This window comes from Neovison vison, chromosome 4 (assembly GCF_020171115.1).
Source record: "Neovison vison isolate M4711 chromosome 4, ASM_NN_V1, whole genome shotgun sequence".
In the NCBI taxonomy this organism is placed as follows: Eukaryota; Metazoa; Chordata; class Mammalia; order Carnivora; family Mustelidae; genus Neogale; species Neogale vison.
The window spans coordinates 210,406,220-210,425,979 of record NC_058094.1 but is presented as its reverse complement, the minus strand read 5'-3'; the positions used below and the strand labels follow the sequence as shown (position 1 = coordinate 210,425,979).

At 36.2% G+C, this 19,760-nt stretch overlaps 1 protein-coding gene across 4 annotated transcripts in view; it reads right to left on the bottom strand.

The window, feature by feature from the left end:
• MKLN1 (muskelin 1) overlaps window positions 1–19,760 on the bottom strand; it is a 335,662-nt gene that overhangs the window by 32,827 nt on the left and 283,075 nt on the right. For all 4 annotated transcript variants that reach the window (XM_044246581.1, XM_044246580.1, XM_044246579.1 and 1 more), the window contains 2 exons: window positions 19,581–19,710; window positions 1,212–1,359 (listed from right to left, as the gene is read on the bottom strand). In XM_044246581.1, coding sequence (XP_044102516.1) covers window positions 1,212–1,359; window positions 19,581–19,710 — 278 coding nt within the window. The remainder of the gene's footprint in view (window positions 1–1,211; window positions 1,360–19,580; window positions 19,711–19,760) is intronic.

The following is a 19,760-nucleotide window of genomic DNA, read 5'->3' as shown; positions in this document are numbered from 1 at the left end:
CTAGGCTTTGTTGTTCCATTTACAGAGCACAGGCACAGTAGATTTATCATAATTTTTAAGGGTCCTAGGATTTTCAAAATGATAACTGAGCACTGTCTTCAACTTAAAGTTACCAACTGCATTAGCCCCTAACAAGATTGTTAGCCTGTCCCCTGAAGCCTTGAACCCAGGCACTGACTTCTCCTCTCTAGCTATGGAAGTCTTCGATGGCATCCTATTCCAATAGGAGGCTATTTCATCTACAATGAAAATTTGATGTTTATCGTAGTCACCTTCATTAATAATCATAGTTAGATCTAATTTAACTTGTAGCTTCTACATCAGCACTTAGATGTTATCAAGATAGCTTCTTTCTTTAAACCTTAGGAACCAATCTCTGCTAGCTTCAAACTTTCCTTTTGCAGTTTCCTCACCCCTCTCAACCTTTACAGAATAGAAGAGTAAGGGCCTTGCTCTGGTGCAGGCTTTGGCTTAAGGGAATGTTGTGGCTGGTTTGATCTATCCAAAACACTAAAACTTTCTTCATATCAGCAATAAGGATGTTTTGCTTTAACATTCATGTGTTCACTGAAACAGCACTTCTAATTTCCCTCAAGAATGTTTCCCTTGCATTTACAACTTGGCACAAAAGGACTAGCTTTCTCCCTTCACTTGAACACTTAGAGGCCTTTGTAGGGTTATTAATTGGCCTAATTTCAATATGGTTATGTCTCAGGGAATAAGGAGGTCTAGGGAGAGGGGGAGAGATGAGGGAACAGCTGGCTGGTAGAATGGTCAGAACGCATATAATATTTATAAATTAATCTCACCATGTCATATGGGCCCAGTTCATGGTGCTCCCAAAACAATTACAACAATACCATCAAAGATCACTGATCACCATAATAAATATAATAACAATGAAAAGACTTTAAATACTTTGAGAATTATCAAAATGTGACATACAGACATAAAGTGAGCAAATTCTGCTGGAAAAATGGTGCTGACAGACACGCTCAACACAAAGTTGCTATAAACCTTCAACTTGTAAAAACTGAAACATGTACAAAGTGCAATAAAGCAAAGCACAATAAAATGAGGTATGCCTGTACTGACATTTAAATGTGTGACATCCCAAATTAACATAAGTCTTCTATTTCTGTCTTTTGAAGAAACTAACATCCTCAAATAAATGTTACATTGGGATTGAGACACGGACCAAAGCTCCTTACCAACTATTCCTCACAATGTCATAAATCCAGAATGAATTTCTGACATTCTCCTCCCTCTTTTCCTTGTCTTTGCTGAGTCCAGATAAGACATGTATTTCATTCAGTTCTGGATCAATGGTTGCTCTCTGTGTGAATCCTGTCATTGGAACTATAAATTGAGAGAGAAAATAAGATGACAACATTCATGTTAAATAACAGAGTAGAACGACTGTATAAAAGATATATCCAACAGACTACAGAACTTTTGTATTACACAACAAATAATGGTTTATTATGTTCTCCCTGCTCTAGAATGTAAACTGTACAAGGGCAGAGGTAGTTTGGTTCACTATTTAGTTCCTAATGCCTGGCAAGTAGTTACTCAACTACTTGTTGAAAGAATAAATGAATGCTAACTACCAGAAGAGAGCTATAATGCAGGAAAGAGGTATGCAATGTAATCATTTTTATTGAGGGAACAAAGGTCAATGCTTTATTAACTGATTTTTTATCTCAGCTCTAACGTAATAGCAGAGGTAAAACATTCAAATGTTGACCTGGAAAAACACAAATCTGACAGAAAATGAAACACATCTTTAATAAGGCCAGAGTCATTTAAAATATCCCTTTATGACATACAATGAAATGACATAATTTCCAAATAAAAATAAGAACATTTTGGTGTATAATACGCCTTTTTGTTTTCCTGAATAGTTCAAACTGCCTAGAGATAATATTTTATTTTTCTAAGAAATCCACTAAATGAGTGATTGTCATTCTGCATTATCCAGTGATTTGCAAAACATGGACACAACAAATGTAAATTTTTCTCACCACTGTTATATGGAAATATTAGTTGAAATGTAATTTTGTGGATCATGATATAATTGTCATGAATCTAATACAATGTCATTGTTTCAACACTATATTTCTTTTATACATGAACAATCATCATATGCTCAAAATGCTAAACAACTATCAGACTGAAGTAAAATATTTCAATCAATCCAGAATATTATGGCAGGAGATGCTAGCCACATTGATCTTCATTTGTCTTTATCTACTATAGCAGGGTCAAATAATCCAGCATTTATTTTTTCCTAGTTTACCTAAATTAATGTGCCCTTTCACATTCCTATTCAATACATTTGTGGAATATTTTATTTTTTCATTATCTATTTTAAATTTCTTTTTTAAGATTTTATTTATAATTTGAGAGAGGGAGAGGAAGGCTCCTTCTGGACCAGAGAGCCCAATGCTGGCCCAATTCCAAAACCCTGGGATCATGACCTGGGCTGAAAGCAGACACTCAACCAACTGAGCCACCCTGGTGCCTGTGTTTGTGGAGTGATTTAGAGACTATCCAATGCATTCCACAATAAACATGCTAAAAATAATGCACACACATAAAGCACAAATATGTTTTATTTATACACATATATGCACATCGATCTAATCTTAGTAATGATCTCAACCCTCATGCCATGGTCTTTAGTGGTTATGTAAAGTCTGGTATTTTCCTAATGATGCTTTCTAAAGTTCCAAGGTTCTGCCCTCTGTTCCTCAGATAACCTTCGAAGAAAGATAAAACAGTAAAGAAATGAAATCACTTTTGTTAGTGGTAGAAGTAGAGGCCATACATAACTGTACTGTATTTAAAATTTATTGCATTTAAATTTTTCATTCCATTGCATCTTAATACTGAGCCTTTAAATTAAGAATTCTCGGGATGCCTGGGTGGCTCAGTCGGTTAAGTGGCTGCCTTTGGCTCAGGCCGTGATCCCAGGGTCCTGGGATGGAGTCCTGCATCCTTTCTCGGCAGGGAGCCTGCTTCTCCCTCTGCCTCTGCCTGCCACTCTGCCTGCCTGTGCTCTCTCCCTCTCTGACAAATAAATAAATAAAATCTTAAAAAAAGAAAAGGAATTTCCTAAGACTAGTTGGCAAACTCTGTTTTGATCTGGCCTACCTAGGGTCAAAGCAGGCCTCCTCATACAAACATTTACATTTTCTCTGTGGCTGTTTTCAATCCTACGAAAGCAAGGTAACACTTGCAATACTGTATGTATGGCTCACAAAACTGAAAATATTTACACACATATAAAAAGTGTGCCAATCCCTGTTCTATAATCTTTTAAAAGTATCAGAAATGTATGACTTACTATAAACTAATGCAACAAGCCACTTACCCTAAGTAAGGACTCACTACGGAAATGGAAATTTTGGAAACCAGCGGAGAGGGAAAGAAATTTTGAATTCTATAAAATGGAAGTGGAGTCATCAAAGAGAGGGATGCAAAGGAGTACTGGCCGGGGGTGGTGGTGGTGGAGGTGGTGGAAGCATGTGAGAATGTGGAAGAATGCTAAAACCAAATTTTACATGCTTCTCTTTCTAGACTGTCACTTTTTGCCCAGAAGCAGCTTGGGGGCAGTAGAGAAAAATGACAAGGATTACTTCTCAAAAATAGAAGCAGTGGCAGGTTTACAATACTCAGGGACATCATGCTTATAAAATCTATACCATAAGGTATTATAAAACATTACTTTGATTACAAGCATACTAGGAACCATATATTTCCCACTTCTTTGATCTTCCACATCTCATGCACTTCTTACTCTACATAATGTTGATTTTACCTTCCAGTTATACGTTCGAGTCTATTAGTGACTTTTAAACAGCTTTACACAGAGATAATTCATATGCCATACAATTCACCCATTTATAGTGTACAGCTTGGTATTTTTTTGTATATTCACTATAGAATCATCCTCACAATGTAATTTTTGATCATTTACAATACAGAAATGAGATGCGTGTCCCAAAAGTTTTTGAAAGCCAACCTAGGAACTTAAATACCAGGAAGTATTCGAAACAAAATAGAAGTAGAAAAATCTTTTATATTTTCTCAATTAACTATGTGATTTCATGCAAGAAACTTTTTACTTTTTTAAAAAAATATTTTATTTATTTGAGAGAGAGAGTGAGTGTGCGACAGAGCACAGAGGGAAAGGGAGAAGACTGCCCGCTCAGCAGGGAGCCTGCTGCAGGGCTTTATCCCAGGACCCTGAGATCATGACCGGAGTCAAAGGCAGATGATGCTAAACGGAGCCACCCAGGTGCCCCTACTCTATTTTTTCAAGTTTTTGTCTATTTGTTTGTTTGTTTTTAGTAATCTCTACACAGAATATGGGGCTTGAACTCATGAACCCCAGATGAAGAGTCACATGCTCTTCTGACTAAGCCAGCCAGGTACCACTCTGCAAGAAACATTTTTAGACTCTAAAGTTTTCTTATCCAAAAACTGAAAGCAGGGCTATATAATACACCAGGTCTCTTCAAAGCTGAAATTTCTGTTAAGATCCTGCAGGGTGAGAGCAGTGACAGTACCAATGTGCAGTGCGGACAGGCAAAGAGAGAATCCTGAGATACAGACAGCATTTAGGAGGCTGTTATGATGGTAACAAGTAAAGAAATATCAATAAAGCAGCATTATTTCCACAAAATGGATGTTATCAGCAGAAGGAGGATAGGTATTATGTCCTAAGCACAAAAATCCACTAGACGGACACCATAGGGACCAAGCTTGAAGCAGCATAAATGTGTGAAGAAAAGAGTAAAAATGTTTCACTGATTTTTTGGGGAAGCATCCAATATTTTACTCTAAGAATACTCAAAGGCAAAATTTCTCAGGGCAGGGAAAGATTTCTATTAATCTTTAAGTTTACATACTCTGACAAATATAATCTTTATTACATACTACAGACAAGGAAAAATGTTTACATATAAAGTATTTGTATGTAATTAGAAAAATATGGAAAAACATACATCAAACCATAACCAATAGTCATGTGTGGGGCAGTTAGGACACTTTTACTATTGTTCTATAATATGTATTTTTCCAGTATATATTGCTTTTATAATTAATTATACGGAGAAGAAAAATCCAAACCAAAATACAAAAAATATATATCAGGGCATATATACCAGGGACTTTTGGTAGTAAGTGAAAAGCTCTCACACATCCTTCCATATTTGTCAGGAAAAAAATTTTACATTAATATTTGGAATCTTATTATTTAGATGGAAAGGGAATTCAGGTTTCAAAAGACAGTTTTATTGGCACTAAAATGAATATTTTTAAGCCATTTTGCTGGTATGAAGTTACAAAACTAAAACTAGGCATCACTTTATTTGAATTAAAGTATTTTTTATTTTTTCTCTAAAAAATAAAAATGAAAACTTGTATCTGAGGAGTTCCTAACAATCAGGGAGTTAATTCAAATTTACACTGAATATATCTATGTTAATGGCCTTTTGCCTAATTTTTACGAAGTGCACTTAAGCTTAATTCCTACTTCCACTCTATGCCACATGAGTAACAATTCAAAAACATTAACAAAAAAGTTTGTAAGTTTTCCAAATCCACGTTCAAAGGCACTCTAGTTTTCTCTAAGAAGCTATTAAAAATCTAAATTTCTGTAATACTCTAAATCTCATTTGTTACCTCTTTGGAAACAGAAGGAAAAAACTTATTTTCATTTTAAATGCAGAGATTAAATGTTCTTATTAAATAAAAAGTAAAAAATTTGGATATGTATATATACATACATACATACATATAAGAATTATAGCTTAGCACTAGCTAATAAGCCTTTTAGACTTTTGGATTTTTACTAGCAGAAGCTGCTTACGAAATCTAAACTTTGGGCCTTTTGGTTTCAGATAGCAAACTGAACACAAACTACATTATTCCTCTTTCCCAACATCCCACAACACTGGCAGGAAAGATATTCTGGCAAAAAGAAAGACAAACCGTAGGAGGAAGAAGAAAATACGTTACCAAGAGGTAAGAAATTTTGAGGCTCTGACAGTCAAGAAAAAGAGAGCCCACTCACCAGGGTAAAAGATAAAAAATTTCCAAGTAAGTTATCAAATACAAAAAGCAGGAGTACACTGTGGAGAGAGCTTCTACTAAAGGGCTCCTGTGGAGAGAGCTTCTACTAAAAATGCAGGAGCCTGAATGAGAAGGAGAGCAGAGTTTCAAGTCACTGCAAACCTTCACACAGATATTCAGGAAGACAGCCTGGTGGACGAGATGTGCCATGCATCTATACACCATCGCTGGTCAGTGTCTTATGTAAGGGAGAAGCCAGCTGGGAAAGATGCCTACCCTATGGCACAGAAGTTACTGTCGTTTACCAGTCCTTTTTTTTTATTTTAAACTGAGATTTATGCATTTATTTATTTATTTGGGGAGGGGCACAAGCTGGAGGAGTGCGAGAGGGAGAAGGCCACCCACTGAGCAGGGAGCCCAAAGCAGGGCTCCATTCCAGGACCCCGGGATCATGACAGGAGCCAATGGCAGCTGCTTAATGACTGAGTCACCAGGGGCCCCTTGTTTACCATTCTTAACTGATGTAGTCCTTTATTCATAGATTTTAATGTTTAGATAGAAATCACAAGACATATGAGAAAAATTTCAACCACTTTATTTATAAGGAAAAATTATCTATAAAGATAGGGGCCTAGATAAACATATAGAATGGAAAAAATAAATCACAGAAAGAAAAAGAACTTAAAAAAAAACCCCAAAACTCATTATCTTTGTAAAAAATAAAAAGAATATTATACATATAAAACAAGAACAGGCTTCCACAAAAAGGAATAGAAAATAAGATTTTCTTAAAAAGATTTTATTTATTTATTTGACAGAGAAAGATCACAAGCAGACAGAGAGGCAGGCAGAGAGAGAGAGGGAAGCAGGCTCCCTGCTGAGCAGAGAGCCTGATTCGGGACTCGATCCCAGGACCCTGAGATCATGAACTGAGCCGAAGGCAGCAACTTAACCCACTGAGCCACCCAGGCACCCTAGAAAATAAGATGTTAAAGAGTAAATCTAAGACCAAAAAAATCAGATGACAAAATGAAAAAATATTGAGCATAGTTAGAAAGACAGTCAGTGGCTATAGGCTAAAAATGGTATTACCAGTATAGCAAAAGATAGAGAAATGATGGCAGAAAAGTTACAGGACACAGAGGATAAAACCACTGAAGTAAGAAATCTGTCTGAGAAGAACACTCAGGAGAGGGGAAACAATGTAGGAGGAAAAAATAATTAAAGAAAATCTACCTGAATGATAGAAACAAGCAGGTGTCCTGTTTGAAAGAGCCCTGTGTGCTAAGCATGTTTTACAATCAACAACAAAAACCACAAAACTTTATATACAGGTGTTCCTCCCTTTTTGAAAGTTTTCATGACACACTTTGCTTCTACGAAAGATCTACATTAGTACTTGTTTTAGCTAACTGAAAGAAATCTGAGGATGAATTTTCACCTTTACAAAAAAAAGGTGAAGAGCAAAAACAGCATGTGTTTGTTTCGCAGTGAGCCCTTAGAGAGGCAGATCGCACCCTCCCCAGGAACTACAACCAGCCTCTCCGCACCAAGCTGCCCCAGTTGTGAACTGCGTCTGTGCTTTATCTCAATTTATTTTGTGCATCAGTTAGCAAGATGTGTCCTAAGGTATCAGAAAAGTCTGAGAGAGAGGTTGTTTTTTGGATCTGGGAAGAGTCAAACATTTTCCTTATAAATAAAATGGTAATTGCTTCTTTGCTTTATGCCAGTTTGGCTTACAGAAGTTTTCACAGAAACACTACTTTTGAATAGAGGGAGAAACAGAAAGAGAGAGAGAGAGAGAGAGATAAAGATCTCCTAATGAAACTTTAAAACTCTAGGAATAAAAAGAAAAATTTTTAAAGCTTCTACAGAGGGGAAAAAGCAGTTTATTACACACAAAAGAATAGTAAGTATCAAACTTATTAGACCTTTTATCTGTAACAATGAATGTTAGAATACAATGGAATAATAACTTCAAAATTCTGAGGAATATAAAAAGACAAGGAATTAAAGGTCTATTTCCAACAAGGAGGGCAAAATAAATGAATTTTTGGATTAGTGGAAATATGAAAAGTTATATCAATGACTGCATATGAAACAATTCTTTGAGGAGCTATTTCAACAAAACTAAAAAGGAATCCAAGAAAAGGAATGATATGGGATGTAAGAAACAGTGGCATGATAGATGACACAGGAAAGCAAAAGGAAGCTTCAAAGAAAATAAAGATCCATTAGATTTTGAGCCTTTGTAAGACATTTGGGATGAAAAAGTTTTAATAGTATTTTCACACCTGTAAGTCCAATCACAATACCTGAATTATATATGGTACCCCACTCCCCTTTCATTGTTTAGAATTTTGGCCCTGATGTTTTTCTTCTGGCAACAATCCATTTTCTTAAGATAACTTGATCACCACTTAACACATACTTCTAACATATCCTAAATTTGTGAGTCTTGTTTGCAAATGGGTTTCCAATATGAGTCTTCATATAGCAAACCCTCCTAGGCATATATACCTAAGAATATTTCATTTCACACTAACATATGAAAGGAGAATATAAATTTCTTGGTTTAAAGTCATTTTCCTTGATCACTTTTTTAAAAAAGATTTTATTTATTTATTTGACAGAGACAGTGAGAGAGGGAACACAAGCAGGAGGAGTGGGAGAGAGAAGCAGGCTTCCCTCTGAGCAGGGAGCCTAATGTGGGGCTCAATCCCAGGACCCTGGGATCATGACCTGAGCAGAAGGCAGATGCTTAACAACTGAACCACCCAGGTGCCCCTCCTTGATCACTTTTTAACTACACTGTTTTCTTCCATCCACTACTGTTGTTGAGCTATCTGATGTCCATCCATCCATCCATCCTCTCATCCATCTTTCCTTTTGCATGTCATCTTTCTCTCTGAAATCTTTCATAATCTTCCCTATGTCTTTGACATTCTTAAGCAAACTTTAATATATCTAGGTAGGTGTCCCTTTATTCTTCCTGTCAGGTACACTATAAGCCCTTTCACCAATCTGAGGCCTTTTGCTTCCGAATTCTAGCAAATGTACCTCCCTAATTTTTTCAATTATTCTGCCCTCTTAAAATTTTATTTTTCTCTCCTGTTACTGCTGTTAGGATGTTCACACTTGTACAATTCCTTCCCATATCCTCTAGTTTCTCTTATATATCTATATCTATATATCTATCTATCTATATATTTTTTTCTAATTTTATTTATTTAAGAAAGAGAGAGAGAGAGAGAGAACTAGCTTGAGTGAGGGGAGGGGTATAAGGAGAAGCAGACTTCCCAATGAGCAGGGAACCAGACACAGGACTTGATCTCAGGACCCCAAGATCATGACCTGAGCTGAAGGCAGGTGCTTAACTGACTGAGATACCCAGGCGCCCCTCTTTTGTATTTTCTATCTCTTTATCTTTTTTCTTTCCTATTTTTTCCCTAAAGAATATTCATTCTCATTTTTCAACTAATTAATTCATTCACAGCCATTCTATTTATACTATTTGTTGCAGTCTTCATTTCAAATATATTTTTCCTATCTAGTATTTCCATTTGGTTCTGTTTTTACAATTTTTAGACTTTATTTCATATTACTAGTACATCCCTTTGTATATTTATATTAATTATGCTTGTTTTGAACTCCTGGTTCAACAACTGTAATAATTCTGCTGTAGATCATATATGTTGTCAGTTTATTGATTTGAGACATCTGTAGTCCTCAGCTGTCTAATTATATCTCTGTGAGGTAGTATTTTCAACATACCAGCTATTCTTTCTTTTAAGATATATCAGGGAGGACCAAAGGTCAGGCCTTAAGTAGCATCAGCACCAGTGAATTTAAGGAAAATGGAGGGGAAGAGCCATTAAGTAGTGAAGCCTATTCACAAAGAACCAGTTAATTACTCTACTTACTATCATCCCCCTATGTAAGGGTTTCACGGCTTTAGACCCTTTGGGGTAAGTAGAAGGCAGTTTTCCTGGACTTAAAGGATGAAAGAGAAATGGATTACTGAGAGTAGATGGTCAGGCCACATCTAATTTCACCAATTCTCAACACAAGTAGGGTTTATGCACTGCCATAATGTTGTTCTTTGGATTCTGCACTAGTTGTACAAGCTAGTTTCTATAGTGAAGGAACAAGAATTAACTCAAGGTAATTCAAGGGACAGACAGCATTCTATCTCATTTAAAAGAGTTTCTGGAAGCTAGTTGCCTCTCATTTTATTTTTCTAGGGTTTATTTCTGGGGTTTGGGTCTGGGAAGAGTCAAAAATTTTCCTTATAAATAAGTTCCCTTAGGAAGGGAACTATGTTAGTTTGCAACTCTGGCAGAAATAATTTTCATTCTATATTGTTTGAATTCTGCTTTATGAATTATGCACACTGCATTACTTCTATAGTAATTTATTGAAATAAAAACTGGTTGAACAAAAACAGCATTATCAAAAACTAAAAAGTTCTAAAGGTCAAAACCAAGGAAGAAGTTTTCATTCTAATATGTTATAACTATTAACAGTCTTCTGTATTAATTTTCTTCCCAAGAAGAAAAAACGGCTATTTTTACAAATTTAATGGTTTCTAATGGGTAGTTGTGAGGTGAGGGGAAAAGAATAGGAGAGTTGTAACATACAATATTTTAAAAGCTTTCCGATTCAACTGGCAAAAAGCTCAACTGAATGGCATAAATTTTTACTAGTCTTTATAAACTGACTCACAAAGAAGAGTTAAACAGATCAGTAAACAAGATCATTTGTTAATCACGAATACATTTTGAAAGAACACTTGTCTGAGGAATCAGAAGATAAGAACAACACAACAACTATTACACCCAACTTGTTTTTAGTTTTTCCAGGAAATTACATTGATCATTCTTCAACTCTATTTTTTCTTTAACACTTTTATTTTTTAAATTTTTTATTTTTTTAAAAGTCTTTATTTGACAGAGAGATCACAAGTAGGCATAGAAGCAGGCAGAGAGAGAGAGAGGGGGGAAAGCAGGCTCCCCAGCAAGCTGAGAGCCGAATGTGGGGCTTGATCCCAGGACCCAGAGATCATGACCTGAGCCGAAGGCAGAGGCATAACCCATTGAGCCACCCAGGCACCCCTCTTTAACATTTTTAAAACTTGAAATAGGGCAGCTAAAAAATGATTTTATCTGACAGTCTAAATCACATTTTTCTTTTCCTCTTCTTTCGTTGACCCAACAGGGGAAGATTACCAGAATTTGTAACATAAGGAAAGCCTACAGGGAAGCTAAAAAGACAACAGAGATATTTTTGAAGTTATTTCAATTCCTGAGGAAGATACATCATTGCATTAATTCATGAACTAATCTCAACTCTATTTTTGCTTCATAATCCAATGCACATATTATTAGTTACTTTAGTTAAGACACAGGAAAAAAATACAATTTCAGAACTGTTACAGAAATATACGTTTAATAAAAACAACTTTCTAAAAATTCTCTATTTGTTAGGGTATTTTCAGCTTCAAGTAACAGAAAACCTGAATAACATTTGATTAATGAGCTCATATATCAAAATTTTCCAAGTGGGCAGCTCCAGGATTGTTTCAGCAATTTAACCAAATCATGGTGCTAGGTAAACATCCCTACACTTCTCTTGACCTTGCTTTCTTTTTGAAAGTTGACAGTACCAGCTTTAAGCATTACATCCTTTTATATTATCTGTTCTGTTCCATTCCATTAATCTGTACAAAACTGTACCTTTATAAATATCTGGTAGTGTTAATACTACATTACTTTTCATTTTCAAAACTATCTTACTGTTGTTGCATGTTTGTTTTTGCTGGTGAACTTTAATTCATATTTACTATCAAATGACCTAAATTTTATATTAAAAATACACAACACTTATACAAGCTTGTAACTAAGTAAAAACACCCCTGGGAGAGTAGAAGGGGAAAAATTATGTAAAATTAGTATTAACAATAATGATGAGAGGGAAAAAAGTACAGAATACGATTTTATCAGAATAAGGGCACAACAGATATTAAAGATGCTAACTGGAAAGCAATGAAGCCCAGTTACATGGAAAATAAACACTACCATTTCCTAGCTTAGTAACTAATCTACGTTAATGACAGCAAATCATTAGCTTCAGAATCTTCTCTAAACTGCTGAATTGGCCTGATTTAGTTAATTGTTAGAAGTCTAAAAGGGTCCAATTCACAAGGACTTATTCTATATAATTACATACAAACACACACACTTATTTATTAAAAAACAATGTCAATAATGTCAATATTTGACCAATTCCGTTAGTTGAACTAAAAATCTTTTAAGACTTTGCTTTTAAGGTTTTCACAAAAATGTTTATAGATAAATTAGGACTTGCAGACACTACTAACATAGCCCTCATGTTACTTTCACAGCCTGATAGCAGAAGGGAATGAAATTTAACTGTCAAAATTTTGGAGCTACATGAGGCCTTAAGATCAACTGGTCCAACCTCATTTTCGGATGAATAATCAGGCTCAGAAAAGTTATGTATACAATTTTGCCAAAGTTGCAGAGGGATGAGTGGCAGATCCAGATGAAGAGAGACCAAGTCTTCTGATTCTCAATTCACTATTCTTTCAATTATACCAATCTGCCACTATGGTTAGAACAGAATGGAATAAACAGTGACAGATGTGGGAAAATACAGTCAACAGATGTTAAGGAACAAAACAAGTAAACACATAACTACTATAGAACAGGAACTAGGCCGTAAGAGCTCTGTATCACCAATGTTTGCCTGAGCATCTGCCAAATGGTGAAGACTCATATATGTTTGCTACCTTGAATAATACACATATGAGAAAGTAATCCTATTACAATAAACTGAGTTTCTATAGCAAACTATAAAGCTCTGGTGGTGTGACAGACTATCTTCTAAACATAATTTTCAATTAGTGTTAAATACAGAGCTTACATATGGGGAGTCTGCTAAACCCCCTGTGCTTGCCAAAAGTTATTCAGAAATAAACCCAAATTTTAGATGTGCTGAATTTTGATGTAATTATGTATGTGTTAGACACAATACTAATAAATCCCTTCTTTCTAAGCAGCTGCCAATCCACTGATTTAAATTGTAATTTCTTTCTGAGGGGAGCATAACGTTGTTACACTCTAGTTAAAAAGTAAGAGTTGAAGTTTCTTCAAGTCTTGAGATGTTAAATCTAAGATAATACATTTAAATAATTATAAAGAGCAACCATTTAAGATGTTATAGTATCTAACACAATAAAAAATGATAAAAAGCAGCAGCAATTTTACAATTAGATATGCCATTTCTTTCTTTTTTTAAAAGATTTTATTTATTTGAGAGAGAGAGAGAAAGAGAATGAGCAGGGAGCCCAGCTCAGGGGCTCGATGTCAGGACCCAGGGATCATGACCTCAGCCGAAGGCACTCAACACACTGAGCCACCCAGGCGCCCCAGATATGCCATTTCTAATTGATGATCTTAATAATTCAAATTTCTTCTATGATTTCAAACAATGCATTTGAAACTCCCATCATGAAAGCAGTTTTAATCAAATAACCCACATTACTGAATCACAGATAAACATAGTAATTATATGTTAAGTCCATCTCAAATTACAGTAATTAACTGTAGTAGAAAAGCTTTAGAAGAACAGTTAATAAACAGAATGTTTAAATAAGCTACAGAGCATCCATGTAATGAATAAAATTGCTATTTTCTTTTTTTTTTAATAAGATTTTATTTATTTCAAAGAGAGAGAGAAAGAGAGCATGCACGTGTGAGTGGGAGGAGCAGAAGGAAAGGGACGCTGAGCATGGAGCCTGATTCGCAGCTCAAGCCCACCACCCTGAGATTATGACCCGAGCTGAGATCAAGGGTCACAGTCCAACCTATTGAGCCATCCAGGTGTCCCCCAAATCGGTATTTTCTAGTATTTAATAATGTGGGAATTTAAATAGTACTTTCCCTTGTCCTTAGAAGGGCTTTTCATGGCTTATAAATAATAACATAGTAAGATAAAATAAAATTAAATGGACTTTCAAAAATCAGGTGAAAGTAATCCCATGGGAAGACAACTGAATATACCACAGTTGTGACATGAGGTTTTCGGTTTGGTCTAACTTAATTCAGTGAAAGATTTTTAGGAGATCTAGAGTACTGAAAAGACTGAGTGTTTTTTTAAGAAATCCTGTATTTCAGCTAAGCTTTACAAAGATTTTGAAAAGCAGGGTCAAGATTATACTAGATGAATATCTAGAATTGTGTTACCAATGAAGATTAGAACCGTATGCTTTAATTACTAATCTGGGCTTGAGGAGTTAGAGAACTTAGGGAGACAATGACCTGTAAACTAAGATGTGAAAAGATGTGCAAAAGTTAGTTACACTTTGAGGTCAGACAGAAGAGTGATTCAGGTAGGGAGAACAGCATGGACAAAACCCAAGGGTAAGAAAAAGTGTATGTATAAAGAATTAATATTCAGTGGTCATGAAACAAAGAACTGGTGGCAAGGTGAAGTTGGATACTAAAGATGGGGCTGGAAAGCTAATTCAGGTGGGGCATATAAAGGAAACTAGGAGTCGGGGAGTTTAGATTTAATCTACAGGGCAAAGGGACACAATAAAAAATTTTAATCAAGGAAGATCTATCATGTTTACATTTTATATTTTTAAAATTTTTTTATTTTTAAAGATTTTATTTATTTATTTGACAGACAGAGATCACAAGTAGGCAGAGAGGCAAGAAGGGTGGGGGGGACAGTCTCCCTGCTGAGCAGAGAGCCCAATGTGGGGCTCGATCCCTGGACCCTGAGATCATGACCTGAGCCAAAGGCAGCACTGAGCCACCCAGGTGCCCCTATTTTATTATTTTAAAAAATACTTATTTACTCGAGAGAAAGAGAGAGAGAGGGAAAGCTGTGAGTAGGGGAGCAGAGAGAAAGAGGGAGAGAGAAAATTAAGCAGACTCTGCACTGAGTACAGAGCCAGACATGGGGCTTGATCCCACAAGAGTTAAGATCATAACCTGAGCAGAAACCAAGAGTCAGAGGCTTAACTGACTGTGCCACCCCGGTACCCAGAGTTTATATTTTTAAAATTACTTTCTTATCTTATTAGCATGAATCCAAAAGTAAGGTTGTTAATCTACTTCTTTGTTTTCCCCATGCACAACTGTAAGCTCTAGAAGATAGAGCCCTAATTCACAATTGTATCTCTAGCACTTAGCTTATTATCTGGAACATAGTAGGTGACCAAAAAGTATCTGCTCAATAAATATCCAAGCACACATTTTTGCACTTCACTGGTAACACAAAACTGCTCTATTCTGCTTGCAGTACAGAGAATGAGATGGGGGGGAGAGGTGGCATACACAAGAAGAAGAAGACCAATTATTATAGCCAAGCATAATCACGTAAATATTTGCCAACTGTATTCTCAGCACAAAATGACTACTGTAAACATAAGAACTTGAAAAGCCCTTGGGGAAAAATATGACCATTTTTTTTTCAGTCATTTTTCAGAGTAAACAAGGTATGTTTTGAGAGCACCTGACTGGCTCAGTGAGTGGACCTCGTGGCTCTTGATCTCAGTTAAAGCACCTCAATTAAAGCACCATACAGCCTCTGGACACTGTAACTTGTAGGCATACTGTCAAAATCAAGCACTTAGAAAGTGTGAAATTTTCAAAAGAGTGAAATTTTCAAAATTTCAAGTTGAGTTGAGTGAGTTTAAGTCCCAAGCTGGATGTAGGGACCACTTAAAAAAAAAAAGAAAATCTTTTAAAAATAAATACGGATGGCTGGGTAGTTTAGTCAGTTAAGCATCTAGCTCTTGATTTCAGCTCAGGTCATGATCTCAAGAGTCATGAGGTCAAGCTCAACATCAGGCTCTGCACTGAGCATGGAGCCTGCTTGAGATCCTCTCTTTTCCTCTTCCCCTCCCTGGTCACTCGCACTTACTCGCTCTCTCTCAACAAACAAACAAAGAAGAGGAAGAAGATTAGGAACAAAGGCCAAATAGGTGCTGATAGCTCAAACTAGTGAAGTAGTGATGGAAATAGAAGATGGAGGTAAAACTGGCATTACTTAATTACTAACTAGATCAGTGAACTTGCAGATAGCGTTAGCATACTCATGGGAAAACTAAGTAACACTAGCCAAAACCAGAGAGGGTCAATCCATCTCTACTCTTAGAACAGCCACAAGCAGGGTCACGATATAATTTTGGTCATTACAGACACACTGAGAAGTTACAGACACAAGACTGAGAAATTAAGTTAACTTGATCAAGGTTACTTGACTAAGGACTGAGATAGGCTCTGGAGCTGAAAGAGTGGTTCTCAACTGTGTCCACATGGGTATCAGAAACCTCTGGGGTCCAGGCGAGACAGACAGAGAGAGAGACAATGGCACATGGCTGGGGGGTAGAAAAGAAGAGATGAATAGGAAGGAAGAGAGAAAGAGGGAAAGGAGGAGAGAGAGGGAGGGCAAGAAGGAGGAAGAAGAAGGAAGAAAGGATGGAGGGGAAAAAAGACAGAAAAATGAAAGTGATTTTAGTTTCACTCTACTGTGCCAACAGAACCACTGAGGTTCCACAATTCCAAGTAAAACCACAACAGTTTTAGGCAGGAAAACGTTCCAAGTATGCAGTCTAACCAGACGTTCAACTCTGCCATTAAAAACCTCAATTAAAGCACCATACAGCCTCTGGACACTGTAACTTGTAGGCATACTGTCAAAATCAAGCACTTAGAAAGTGTGAAATTTTCAAAAGAGTGAAATTTTCAAAATTTCAATTAATCAGATCAAGCCTCTGGCAGTACACCTTTTAAGAACTACAATTTTAGGGACGCCTGGGTGGCGCAGTTGGTTGGACAACTGCCTTCGGCTCAGGGCGTGATCTTGGAGTCCCGGGATCGAGTCCCACATCAGGCTCCCAGCTCCATGGGGAGTCTGCTTCGCTCTCTGACCTACTCCTCGCTCATGCTCTTTCTCACTGTCTCTCTCTCAAATAAATAATAAAAATAAATAAAATCTTAAAAAAAAAAAAAAAAGAACTACAATTTTATTTAGGAAAAAAAAAATCCAAACTTCTTGCATTTGTATAAGGCACTGAACAATCAAGAGTTTTAACCATTTTCTACCCTCATTTTATACCAACTTCCCCACCGTCAACTCTTTCTGGAACACACTATGTTCTTTCCTGCTTTGGGACTTTTATACTTGCTCTTCTCTCACTTAACATGGTTCTTCTTAGTTCTCTACTTCTCATCTGACATCTTGAAGATGATCATCCCTGCAGAGATGGCTTTCCAACCTGCTCTATCTATAAGGGACCTCCCATGTGACTTATTCTCATGGCAGCCAATGTTTTTTCTTCACAGTACTTAATGGCCACTGCAAGTCTCCCCACCAGCATGTGAGTCCTCTGAGAGGACGGATTTTATTCTAGGCCTACAGCTATCTCTCAAGCACTTCAAACATACATGGCACATAGACGGTACTGAAATATGTTGGGAGAGAGGAAGGGAGAGGGTCAAGCTTAGGTGCTAGCAGATGTCTGACAAATATTATTAAGTTAGTGAATGAACATGTTTGCATGGAATAATTCACCATAAATCAATTGAAAATTAAAAAACACATAACAAAATTGGTGATTCTGATTTTATAAGAGTTGACTATAGCAGTATTAGGAAATGAATCCACACCTGTCACTTCTCCTAATACCTGTACTCCTGGTAGTAAAACTATAATAGTGAAAAAAATTACCACAATTTAATGTGTATTTAAAACAGAAGATAAAATTGTGTTAAATTTTATACAAGAGAAACTTTTTTTGCGAGAATCATGAGGGAGGAGCAGAGGGAGAGAGAGAATCCCAAGGAGGCTCCATGTCCAGTGTGGAGCCTGATGCTTGATCCCATGACCCTGAGAATCATGATTTGAGTTGAAATCAAGAGTCGGATACTCAACCCACTGAGCCACCCAGGTGCCCCTACAATAAATAAATTTTAAAAACTAGAGGGAAATACATCAAAATGGTAATAGATACATCTGGATGGTTTGATAATTTCTTTTTTTTTAAAATATTTTATTTATTTATTTGACAGAGATACAAGTAGGCAGAGAGGCAGGCAGAGAGAGAGAGAGGGAAGCAGGCTCCCTGCTGAGCAGAGAGCCCCATGTGGGGCTCGATCCCAGGACCCTGGGATCATGACCTGAGCCGAAGACAGAGGCTTTAACCCAATGAACCACCCAGGCGCCCTGATAATTTCTTTTTTACATCTTTCTATATTTTCCAAATGCTTTACAATGAGCATATTATTACTTTGATAATCAAATTACCACACTTTACTGGTGCTAAAGCTAGCCATGACCATTAACAAAGCACTGTATTGATCAATTTTACTATATTGTAAAATATAGTATTGTATTGTAAATTGTATTGCGAATTACTATAAATTAATAACTCATTTTTAAAAATCTTCAAATGATAGTCATTAGAGCTTACCCAGAGTGAACTGTTGTACTGAGTCTTTGTTACTATCACTCTTTGCCACTTTTTTTTTTTTTAAATTCTGGGAATTAGTTTAAGCATGGTAGAAAAAACACCTCTGTACTTATTTCCCCCAGAAAATAAAGCTCTAGCCTTTGCCTAGTAGGAAGTACGGGAGAAGTGTCCTGCGGGTCCCTTCATGTGCACTTTTTAATTACGATACTATCTTCTGTTAAAATGTTTTTTAAAGTTTTTTTTCTCACAAATATGAACTATTTTAATAAAAAGATCCATTTTTATAGTAGCTAAAAGAAAAAGCAAACTAATCTAATTTCTCAAATTAGGCATTTTAAACCACTGCATCTTAAACAAATACCATTCATCTAGGTATAATAATCACAGGCAAAGTGACTACTATGCAGGGTAACTATGTAAATTATTATCTAAAATAAGATACTTGAGAATGAATCAGGGGTACTACTAATAAGTATGCCAGGGCAATATACATAACACTGAGACCAACTCGGGCAAACCTGTTACCCTATTACGAGACAAATAACTTGGATGCTGAGCTTGTAAACTTAAAAGTTGTTACCAGTTACATGAAGTCCTCTCTTAGAACAAAGACAACCTCTACCATGTTAGTGCCTAATATATGTCACTACAATGAAAGCATAAGGTGGAAAGAACAGCAAACATAGACCAAGACAGTTTTTAAGATATTAATTCTTGCAAAACCCCCCACCAAGCAAGCACACACATAAATAATGCCTTTGGAAATTTATATATAGTCTTTCTGCTCAAATAATGTAATAACTTGTATGTTTTAAACACAGAAAACTGGATAATACAGTTGATAAATTTTTCTTCCTCTTACTCAGATTTACTTCAATTAAAGACATGGGGAAAGGGTGAAGAATGGTTACAAAGAAAAGAAAATAGACTATATATACTCTTCTACTTAAAGTAGTTAAGACAGGAGAGAAGAATCACTAAATGTCTTTACCCATTCCAGAGTCTTTCTTGGTGCCATCTGATATTATGTCTACATGATCAGAGTCCACATCATAACTAAAGAAATCATTCAAATAGGTCTTCGATCGCTGGCCACCAAATACATATAGGCAACGATTTTTCTGAAAAATAAGGAAAAAAGGCAAAGAAGGGAGAAAGTAATCACTTCCAC